General features: G+C 34.9%; 1 protein-coding gene across 12 annotated transcripts in view; it reads right to left on the bottom strand.

The window, feature by feature from the left end:
• PCDH9 (protocadherin 9) overlaps positions 1-12,304 on the bottom strand; it is a 1,090,977-nt gene that overhangs the window by 300,827 nt on the left and 777,846 nt on the right. For 2 of the 12 annotated variants that reach the window (XM_070471604.1, XM_070471606.1), the window contains one exon: positions 5,486-5,525. The exons of the other annotated variants lie outside the window; for them this stretch is intronic. In XM_070471604.1, coding sequence (XP_070327705.1) covers positions 5,486-5,525 — 40 coding nt within the window. The remainder of the gene's footprint in view (positions 1-5,485; positions 5,526-12,304) is intronic. 12 annotated transcript variants of the gene reach the window in all.

The following is a 12,304-nucleotide window of genomic DNA, read 5'->3' as shown; positions in this document are numbered from 1 at the left end:
CACTGACTGTTCCCAAATAGGGAGAGGAGTACATCAAGGCTGCATATTGTCACCCTGCTTATTTAACTTATATGCAGAGTACATCATGAGAAACACTGGTCTGGAGGTAGCATAAGCTGGAATCAAGATTTCTGGGAGAAATATCAATAACCTGAGATATGCAGATGGCACCACCCTTATGGCAGAAAGCAAAGAAGAACTAAAGAGTCTCTCTTGATGAAAGTGAAAGAAGAGAGTGAAAAAGTTGGCTTAAAGCTCAACATTCAGAAAACAAGATCATGGCATCCGGTCCCATCACTTCACGGCAAATAGATGGGGAAATAGTGGAAATGGTGAAAGATTTTTTTTGGGGGGGGCTCTTAAATTACAGCAAATGGTGACTGAAGACATGAAATTAAAAGAGGCCTGCTCCTTGGAAGAAAAGTTCTGACCAACCTAAATAGCAAATTAAAAAGCAGAGACATTACTTTGCCAACAAAGATCCGTCTACTCAAGGCTATGGTTTTTCCAGTGATCATGTATGGATGTGAGAGTTGGACTATAAAGAAAGCTGAGTGCAGAAGAATTGATGCTTTTGGACTGTGGTGTTGGAGAAGACTCTTGAGAGTCCCTTGGACTGCAAGGAGATCCAACCAATCCATCCTAAAGGAAATCAGTCCTGGGTGTTCATTGGAAGGACTGATGTTGAAGCTGAAACTCCAATACTTTGGGCCACCTGATGTGAACAGCTGACTCATTTGAAAAGACCCTGATGCTGGGAAAGATTGAGGGCAGGAGGAGAAGGGGACGACAGAGGATGAGATGTTTGGACGGCATCACTTACTCAATGGACCTGAGCTTGGGTAAACTCCGGGAGTTGGTAATGGACAGGGAGGCCTGGTGCACTGCAGTTCATGGGGTCACAAAGAGTAGACATGACTGAGTGACTGAAGTGAAGTGAACTGAACTGAACGGTTTTCTGAGGTGTAGTTGGTTCACAATTGGTGTTAGTTTCTACTGCGCAGCAAAGTCAGTCAGTTATACATGTACATATAACCACTATTGTTTTAGATTTCCTTCCCATTTAGATTACCACAGAGCATTGAACAGAGTTCCCTGTGCTGTAGAATAGGTTTTTGTTAGTTATCTGTTTATACATGATAGTATATATATGTCAGTTTCTGTCACCCAGTTCATCCCATCTGCTCTTCCCTTCTTGGTATCAGTAAGTCTGTTCTCTACATCTGTGCCTCTATTTCTGCTTGCAAATAAGTTCACCTTTACAGTTTCCCTAGATTCCACATGTAAGTGATATTATACAATATTTCTTTTCCTCTTTCTGATTTACTTAGCTCTGTATAACAATCTCAGGGTCCATCCTCATTCATCAAACAGCACTATTTCATTACTTTTTATGGCTCAGAAATAGTCCATTGGAGCAGGAAATGGCAACCCACTCTGGTATTCTTGCCTAGAAAATTCCATGGATAGAGGAGTCTGGTGGGCTGCAGTCTAGGGGATCATAAAGAGTTGAATATCACTGAACAACTAAGCATAGCACAGCACAATAGTTTATTATATATATGTACCACATCTTTATTCATTCCTAGTCAATAAACATTTAGGTTGCTTCCATATCCTAGCTATTGTAAATAATGGTGAAATGAACACTGAGATGCATACATTGTTTTTCATTCTGATTTTCTTCAGATATACACCTTGGAATGGAATTGCTGAGCCCTGAGGTAGCAAGGAGATCAAATCAATCAGTCAATCCTAAGGGAAATCAACCCTGGAAAAGACTGATTTTGAAGCAGAAGCTCCAATTTTTTAGCCACATAATATGAAGAGCTGACTAATGGGAAAAGATCCTGATGCTGGGAAAGACTGAGAACAGGAGGAGAAGGGGACGACAGGGTGAAATGGTTGGGTGGTATCACTGACTCAATGCACATCAGTTTGAGCAACCTCTGGGAGATGGTGAAAGAGAAGGAATCCTGGCTTGCTGCAGACTATGGGATTGCAAAGAGTCAGACATGACCTAGTGACTAAAAAACAATGGTAGCTCTATTTTAGTTTTTTTAAGGAACCTCCATTTCTCTTTTCCATAGTGGCAACAGTGTAGGAGGGTCCCCTTTTCTCCACACCCTGTCAACATTTATTGTTTGAGATTTATTGATGATGGTCACTCTGACTGGTGTGAGGTGATACCTCATTGTAGTTTTGATTTGCATTTCTCTAACAACTAGTGATGTTTGAGCATCTTTCTTGTATGCTTGCTGGTCATCTGTATGTCTTCGATAAATGTCTCCTTAGGCCTTCTATGCATTCAAAACATCCTTCTATTTTTAATAGATCTCTTTTTAAATAATTTTAAAATGTGAGGTTTTTCTTTAAAAAAATTACTTTAATCATTTTGTTTAATTTATAAAACTCTTGCCTTTGGAATTACATCTTGCTGTGATAACAACTATAGTATCTCCTTTAAATGTTGGCATTGAATAATATAGATTTTAATTTTCACAGAAAATTTTTCTAAGGTGATTATAAATAGTGTTCCTAATATTAACAACTTCCCCTTTTATATTTAAAAGTTACTGCTTTTACTGCTTACTGTTGCAAAGTAACCAGAAACTGAAAAATATCTTTCATTAATTTGATCAACAATGCCACTAACATGTTTTCTATTAAAATAACATATGCTTAGAAATCACGGTCAAACTTTAAAAAGTGTTTTAATTTGCACAGTTAATTGAAGAATAAATATACCACCACACGTGAAAGAGAGTCAAGGACTGTTGGATGGCATCACAGACTTAATGGATATGAGTTTGAGCAAACTCCAGGAGATGGTGAAGGACAGGGAAATCTGGTATGCTGCAGTCCATGAGGTCGCAAAGTGTCAGACACAACATAGCAACTGAACAACTTTAAAAAAGCTTTACTTGATTTTAAGTAATGTTCTGGATACACATCAACATTTTTCTCTCTTCAGGATTTAAATATAAATTTATTATAGCCCGAATGCTTGCTAAGTCTCTTCAGTTGTGTCAGACTCTTTGCAACCCTATGAACTGTAGCCCTCCAGTCTCCTCTGTCTATAGAATTTTCTGGGCAAGAATCCCAGGGATTGATTCCTGCATTACAGGAAGATTCTTTACCACTATTTCTTTACCACCTGGGAAGCCCATAAGTATCTTACTTTTGCATTCCCAGTTATAAGTATTGTTTCTAATACATGGTAGGTTTTCAATGATAAATATACTGCTTTTGCTTTTAGCATATTAGTAGTGAAATAAAATAAAAGTGCTAAATAAATTATGTCATGTCCTTGAAATTGGGAGTAAAAGGTGAACAAACCATCAAAAGTGTAGCTTATAATTGGGCAGATGCAATCTAGGTAAAAGAACTACAGGATTTATTTACAAAAGAGCTTGATTTAAAAAAATAATTCAGCAAAATTAAAAAAATATATATGCAAATGGACTTTCTATTTTAGGCATTTCTAGTGCTCCTGAACTGACTGACATGGACATCTATCCTTTCCCTGTGAAGATCCTTTTTCAGGGTTATGGTAAACCTAAATCAAATTGTGTGCTAAATTTGTGATTTAATTTTAATCAATATACAAGCTAACCATCTCTACATCAATAAATTATTTTCATCATTTCCTAAAATGTTTTCCATAGACTACTAGTTCCATGAGATTTATTGATTTTGTTTATTTATTTATTCAATTTTGGAGGAAATAGAAAGGTATCTTTAATCCTCAGCTGACAGAAGGGAGACATTTCAGGCTCATGCCTCAAAAATTGTGCCCGCCTTCCATGAGGAATCTGACTACATAGATTAGGGCTCATAGTCAGGGTTTGTATTGAGGAACAAAGGTGTAAAAGCTTTTATTCTTCTTCCTCTTGCATTGTTTCAAAAATAGTCATAGGCTGATGTCAGGATTGATTGATTTTATACTAGAGTACATGTGTCTATATATGTTTACATATCACATTTCCCTCTGGAAAAAATGTAATGTAGATAAGCATATTAGGATGTCTTCAAAGCATTTGAATAAAAAATTCTACTGAATTTTATTCAATGTAGTATTTCAAAACTTATCCAAGTATTGGTTATGGAATTAAATACATTGTTATAAACCATTGAAGTAAATCAACACATGCACACATGTATATCTGTGTATCAGTGCATATTCAGTTCAGTCGGTCAAATAACTGTATACTGATTTAATATGGAGTATACTACATTGGCGTTTCACAGGTGGCTCTAGTGGTAAAAAACCTGCTTGCCAATGCAGGAGATGCAAGTTCTATTCCAGAGTCGGGACGATTTCCTGGAGATGGAAATGGCAACCCACTCCAGCATTCTTGCCTGGAGAATCCCATGGACAGAGGAGCCTGGCAGGTTACAGTCCATAGAGTCACGAAGAGCTGGACAAGACTGAAGCGACAGCATACTACATCAGAAACTTTGGTCCAAAGGGTACTTTAGTACTAAAGCTCTTAAAGATAGTTGACAAATCAAATTAAATGTGTAAGAATTTGATGATTAAAGATACGATCTAGACTTTAAGTATACCTTGGGGATACTTGTAAAGGTGATTTTCTTAGTTATATATTGCTGGTTAAAGATAATAATGGATGAACTTGTGGCAAATGCCACTTAAAATTAATGGATATAATATTATTTATTTGAGATTGAGTATAAAACTGTAATAATATTAATTAAAAGAGAAAACATTTCTAAAAAAAATTTTCCTTTTTTTTATGATTTTGTAACTTTTAAAAATTCCACATATAAGTGATATCATACAATATTTCCCTTTCTCTTTCTGATTTACTTCACTCAATATGACAATCTCTAGGTACATCCATGTTTCTGTAATCATGGCATTATTTCATTCTTTTTAATGATTGAGTAATATTCCATTGTATATGTGGTTCTTTATCATTCTTCTATCTATAATCATTTAGGTTGTTTCCATATCTTGGCTATTGTAAATGACATTGAAATGAACACTAGAGTGCATGTATCTGTTCAGACCATGTTTTTCTCCATGCATATGCCAGGAGTGAGATTGCAGTATCAAATGGTAGCTATATTTTTAAATAATTTCTTAAGAAACCTTTATACTATTTTCCATAGTGGATGCACTAACTTATATTCCCAGCAGCAATGTAGGAGGGTTCCCTTCTTGTCACACCCTCTCCAGCATTTATTGTTTGTGAAGTTTTTGATGCTAGCCATTCTGGCTGGTGTGAGGTGATACTTCATTTTAGTTTTGATTTGCATTTCTCTAATAACTAGAGATGTTGAAACAAATGAACTAATTGACAAAACAGAAACAAATGAACATATTTAAGAAAGAGAAACTCACTGACAGAGAACAAATTTATGGTTACTGGGAGAAGAGTGGGTGGGAGGGATAGTTAGGGAGCTTGGGATTGACATTACACACTGCTGTATTTAAAATGAATAATCAACAGTGACTTACTTTATAGCACAGGGAACTCTGATCTGTATCACATAACAACCTAAATGAGAAAAGAATTGGAAAAATAATAGATGCATGTATATGTATAACTGAATCATTTTGCTGTACACCTGTAACTAACATAACACTGTTAGTCAACTAACCCCCATATAAAATAAAAATTTTTTAAAAAGCCCGCATATGCTTGAGAGATGTGTTCACGTTACTGCATCAGATTTTTCCATCACACATGGTCTAGAATTAAAATATTAAACACTTATTTCTCTTATTAAGATCTTACATTTAAATGTTGAAATTTAAAGAGCTGATTTCTTTTTTAAAATTACATATAGTCCAAATTAGGGAATTCTAAAATAAAATATTACCATACCACTAGTATTTTTCATATGATAGCATTTTAAATAAAATATTTTCACATTTAAAATAAATAAAACAAATAAATTTTGCCTTTTATAAGTAGCAAAAACAACCATGTTTGAAAAATCATCTATAATTCAAATTAATTTGAGGGTAAAGCACAGGGATGAATTCAGTAAAGGAGATTTTGGCTTTAATTTTGAGTTATTTATACACACAGTCTATGTTCTTATCTGCTTACCATTGGTCAATTTGTTTTTGTATTTTACAACAATTATTGAATAAATGAAGCTGAAGAGGTAAATTCACATAATGGAATATCTTGAAAAGCTTATCAAATTCTTAGCAATAGAATTTAAAATTCTATTGGTGTTTTTACATTAAAAATGATAAGTATCATTATTTTACAAAATTTTTCCAAAATGAGTAAGGTTCAGAGACCCAATTTTCTTCAACATTCTTTTTCCCTTGTTCATAGAAACATACATTTTGTTTGGCCACCATAGTATGTTTCCCAGCTTGACTTTAGACTAAATATTGAGCAATGGATTGTAAGTAGAAGTATCTATAGGATTTTGTTGGCCTGTCCATCATCCCCTCCACCAAAATCCTGCCTGAGTTTTGGAGCTGCTCTCTTGGACCTTCCATTAGACACAATACACAGTGAAGCAACAAGTACAAAGAAGCCTGTTCTTGGTGGCACAGAGCCCCATATCAGCCCTGAGTTTTTATATAAGTGAAAAATATATTATTATTTTGCTAATGTCACAAGCTATTTTGAGTTTCATGTCAGTTGCAGCTAAACCTCAACTAACAGAATTGTTGGAGGGAAGAGGGATGATGCTGACTAAATGGCCTGGCATTTTTATCAAAGAACAGTCATTCTTTACCTTTTAAGTGATTCAGGAGCACTCTAGAGAGACATTGTATGCTGAATGTTTACAGCATTACAAATGATACTCTAGATTAATATCCCTGATTTCTCTACTGCAACTTGTATGATTAGCCCCTTGACACTATTTTCAATTGAGGGAAACCAAAAGTAATTCATGACATTTTCAGAAATGTGGCTAATCTACTTTCACAAGCTTGTCAGCTGGGGTTTCAAGCTCAGGGTGACTCTGCAGTTAAATTTTTTTTTTTTTTTTCCTGATTTTCTAAGGGGAGAAGACTTTTTCTGGTAACAAATGTTCCCTTTATATTAGACAAGAGTGCCTTTTCCTTGACTTGATGTGTAATCTCCCTAAAATAACCTTGGAACTAAAGGTCCCAAAGGATCATATCCAATTTAAGCCCTCTCTGCCAAAGGGAGACTAGATGGTTATTTTTTACAATGACAGACGTGAAGCACAATGCATCTCACTGCAGAAGAGATAGAGAATATGATTCATAGCCTTCATATGATTCATAGCTCTAATAGTTCACCAAAAAAAAGAAAATGCACATGGAATTACATGCCCTTTTGCTGTTCCTCGGCTTCCTCTCCACTAGAAAGAATTACAAAGAAAGTGACAACTTAGAGGAAAACTGGGAAGGAAGGCATAACAGGAAATTATAGAGTTCGAGAACCCATGTCAAATTTCAGGAACACTCACAGTAACAGTTAGCCAATTTTTTAAAATTTTCCATGTACTTTCCATTTACCAGAGAATATAAACATCAACTTTGATGCTCTCCTGATATAGAAGAATGCAGTTCTTAGTAGAGCTGTGTCCAGTAGAAGCCAAGTTTGTTAATTTAATCTCCAGAACTATGACTGACTATCAGTGTACATTTTAAGATTGGATATTTTTCATTTTCTGCATTGCAAATAATATAGAAGAGTTCTCCACCTCAGAAGGGAAGAAAAACATATATCATATAATACAGAAGAGCAGCTTCAAGGGTCAAATAACCTACAGTTGCTTAATTCAGTTTTGCATGTGAAGAAATAAATGTGGGGATTCTATCCTAATTAAGACGTATCTGATTTTTCTATCATCTACTGAAGAATGCTAGATGGAAAATAAACCCATTTATTAACAGGCTGAATACAAAGAATTTTAATGCTGATTGTCTTATTGATGTCGGTCTCTTCAGTCTGCAATTCTCTTCTGTCTGACAAAGGTGAGGCCATTGGTGCCTGGATTATTATGGTAGGTTGGCCCTAAACACTTCCCATCCCAATCTGATTTGAAACCCATCTTTGCCTTGATCTCTGACCTTACACAGTCCATGGCAATACAGTGTAGCTCAGTATTATCCATGTCACTACAAATGCCTGATCTAGATTGTAAATTTCCTGATATTGATTTCTTGGTTCTGAATTATTTCCTTATCTCAGTCTATATTACCTTGGTATCTAGTTCTGTGATGAATTTCACAGACAGTGTCCCTCTGAGTCTCTTTTCTGTGTTCTCCTAGGTTCACTAGTTGCCTCCCTGAAGGTTTATTTCCTACCTCCATTGTCTATTGTTGGGCCACCTTTTTCTCTGGGCAACATAAAACTGCACTTAGGACACTCTCAGTCCAGATGTGCATATTAAGAAACCAAAATTAGTATGGTATCATTTTCCCTTAGGTATCAGCTGACAAATTTACTGAGTCCCATGCCATGGCTTGATGACTGTCCCAACTTCCCTTGTGTTATTGAGTTGATCATCCTTATGTTCAGTTCAGTTCTATAAACAAATGCTGAGGACTTATTGTGCACCAGACACTGGGAATATTAAAATTAATAAGACACTGATTATATCTTTGAGGGAAGATCACAAATATGAAAATAAATAATATATTCAATATGTTGATGATAGGACCAGAGATTTAATAATCTGAAATAGCTAAAAAATGAAAGATGAACCCATACTGGCCAAAAGGCTGTCAGTTGTAAAACAAAATCACTGAATTAATTAGGAAGAAGGCTGAGGAGAAGAAACCAACATGACAACAGAATGTTATTTTTGTATCCATGTATCCCCAATTTTGCAAACAGTGCTGGAATGCACTATTTACTGAGTGAATTGAACATTGAATGAATGAATAGTTTAAGTTTTGGAATAAGTTAAATTTATGTGAAATTCTCAAATGCAGAAGTTAACGTGAAATTCTCTACATTTCATAATGTAAGTCTATGACTCAAATATTTACACTGTATGTATTAAATTATAGCCTGTAAAGTTGATTTGTCAAGTGGCTTTCAACACTACTTCAACTGGGGCAAAAATTGCCCAGAAAAAGAGAGAACACTCTTGCGGCAAACTAAAGTTTTGATTACTTATGTTGAGATGGTATGTATGGGGAAAAAAGCAAAACAAACAAAAACTAATCCTCAATGGAAACAAGATTCGGGTGAATGCCAGGGGGTACACACAGGTGAATGTTCATTCATTTGGAAATTTAACATGTTATCAAGAAGTAGCCCCTACTAATAACAAATTTCTTCTCTGTATAAAAAAGTACATATATACATAATGTAGACCTTTTATTTCCTCTGCAATTTAATAATATGCTCACTTTTACACATTTTAGAATCATTTATATTTCCATATGCTCATATAAATCTAGAGAACTGTTTAATCTTAGTTTCATAAAGTAATTTTATATACAATGTAATTATTGATAGGTGCTATCATTATTCCATTCCATTCACTTAGAGTTTATATGGCTTCTGTGAGGGTTTCTGAGCATTCTCTCTTTTAAATGCTGAAATGGTCTTTGGTTCTAAATCACTCTTTATATCAAAGCTCCTGAGATGCAGAAGTTATGTCAAAAGGACATTTCAGGGAAAAAAACGGTCAGTTCAAGACAGACTTGGGAGAACACATTATTGTTTATAACACTCTGTTCTGTATTTTAGGACCTTAATAACCTTCCAGAGAAGCTGAGCCAATTGCTAATCAATAGTAATTATTTCTTTTTCTCACCACCTAGAAGTAACTCCTAAAACTAAGTTTTTAGAAAGCCATACACCTATTTTACAGACATTATAGTTATAACTTGAGTTTTTCTATGTATGTATAATGTATTTTCTGTTGCAAGTTTATAGTAGGACTATTTTCAGCATTTGAAAGTGAAATTGTTTCTTTTGTGAGAAGGTAGCTTTTTAAAAATCATAATCTCAGAATATGAAAGCAATAAAATATTTTTAATCACTTTCAAAACTGTATAGAATAAGAGTGTATAGATACTAAATGGATAGCTACATACATAAATATACTATTTTTTTATAAATCAAATGAATTAATAGCTAAAATTCAAGTAGTTTACATCAAAAAAGTAAAACCTGACAAATAAATATTCCGTTGGACATTTTTGCTGGCTGACAGAAAAACTGCTTAGGTGTGAGATTAAATCAAGGGCTTCAAAAAGGAAGAGGGACTGAAGATTAATTAGGAACATCAAGGAAAATCAAATAGTATACGACCAAATTAATGGTGAATAACAGCTTTAAATTAGGTGATGGCCTTAGAAATACACAGTGAATAATATACACAATGTAGAGCAGTTTTCTGTGTCCTTAAAAAAAAAATGGTTCTATACCTACTCTATGCTAGGCCATATACTTGCACTGGAGATGTAAAAGTTATTTCTTAGGTACAAAAAGACAGTTTCTCTCAAGTGTTTCTTATTTATTTTTATAGATTCTCTGACATAGTTAATGGAATTATTGGATTATTTATGCTAGAAACCTAGATAGCAATTTCAGACTTCTTTGTTTTTTTGTCATTCAAATGCTGGCCAAAGTCACACAAAAAATTACCTGCCAAATATATTTTTCACTTTTTTCTTATCAATTTTACCTTCCTACTTCAGATTTGCATTATTTCTCTTATTTACCCCTCCTAAAATGATCTGAAGTTCTCTTTGCATATTAAAGTACTCAATTTATTGAATTCTTAGAACATTTATAATGATCAACTTATATTTAATTTTTCATTTGCACATCGATGTTGTTCATTAAATTGGTAATCTTAGAGGGCAAAGTTCATGACTTAATCTTTTCTTTAGCCTCTGTCATCTAGAACAATTTATGAGTTGAAGAAAATTAGTTTCAGACTTTTATTCTGAGCATAGGCTGCCAATATTAACCTTTGAATGCAATGTAAAACCATTCTAAATTTGTTCACTGAATCTTACAGAAGCAATTTAATTAACAAGAGAAAATGTAACATGGAATTTAGAAAAAATCATAGATAATGATGACCTCAATTTGTATTATATGTGTCTGTATGCATATATAAGTTATATAATACAAATATATGTATACATGGCTTGTTTCCTCTAGAGCATAACTATAAGATGTGAGCACTGGAAAAAACTAACTGCAATAATGGAAATAATTTGCCACTCAAGTGCTTGCTGGGTTAGTCAATCAGCCATGTCTGACTATTTGAGACCCCATGGAAAAGAGCCTGCCAGGCCCCTCTGTCCAGAGAATTTTCCAGGCAAGAATACTGGAGTAAGTTGCCATTTCCTACTCAAGGGATTTCCTACTCAATCCCAACCCAGGGATCGAACCCACGTCTCTTGCATGCCCTGTATTAGCAGGCAGATTCCTCACCACTGCATCACCTGGAAAGCTCTTAGTGGGAGAGAATGTAAACTAAATCCAAAGGGTTTACTCTCAAAAAATAGTATGGCAAAAGTTAAATTTTCAAAAATCTTGGACAAACAAAACAGTCAAAGACAGAATGTCCTAGGAATATCAGGTAGCATATTTACATCTCAAAGACACAAAGAAAGTCTCCCTCAAGAAGGCCTTTGTTTAAAGTCTGAAAAGACATTTTTACTAAATCAGCTTTTAACTTTAATGTGGCTTGACTGCATATGTATGAAAGATCTCTCTGAATTTTTAGGGTGAGATTTCCTTTAATTTCCAATTAAGCAACCACTTGCAAGTTTTGTAGGTACAATTTACCAGCTGGGGTATTGGCAATCTGTTGGTTAGTTTTTCTTTTATTTTGAAGCCTTTGTTTCTCATTTTGAAGTCCATTTGTCAAGATAAAATTGCTAGTGAGGACCCTGTGGTAGGCCAATTTGTACTGCTTGGGAGCTTAACTTCTTTGGTTTTGTCCCAGAGTTTTTTTAGCCCCCTCTTATATGTCTTGGTTTTCCCAAAGGAGTATAGGTCTTCCATGGGTGCTCAGATCACTGAATGCTCAGTTCTCATGCATGTCCCCAGTTGCACAATTTGTTAGTTACATATAGGGACAGCTGCGTGCATTGAGGTCTTGCCTCCACCACTCCTGCAAGTTTCTCAGTCACCTGAGCAAGCCATTGCCAGTCTAGAGGAGGGAGTTCCTTCTTCAGAGCTCAGAAGCTCTGATTTCTGTTTTATTTCAACAAGCACTATTAAGGTAGCCATTCAAGGAAAAAAATGGGAGGTCAGTCTTTCCCCCTCATGACTCAGTCCTACCTTACTGAGTGTTTACTGAGTAAAATCTTCCCAGTCTCCATACTGAGGGGAAACATTCAGTACCCAAA

The sequence above is a fragment of the Odocoileus virginianus genome, chromosome 8 (assembly GCF_023699985.2).
Source record: "Odocoileus virginianus isolate 20LAN1187 ecotype Illinois chromosome 8, Ovbor_1.2, whole genome shotgun sequence".
Lineage (NCBI taxonomy): Eukaryota > Metazoa > Chordata > Mammalia > Artiodactyla > Cervidae > Odocoileus > Odocoileus virginianus.
Note: the sequence above shows the minus strand (reverse complement) of the source record. Positions and strands in the feature narration are given on the sequence as shown.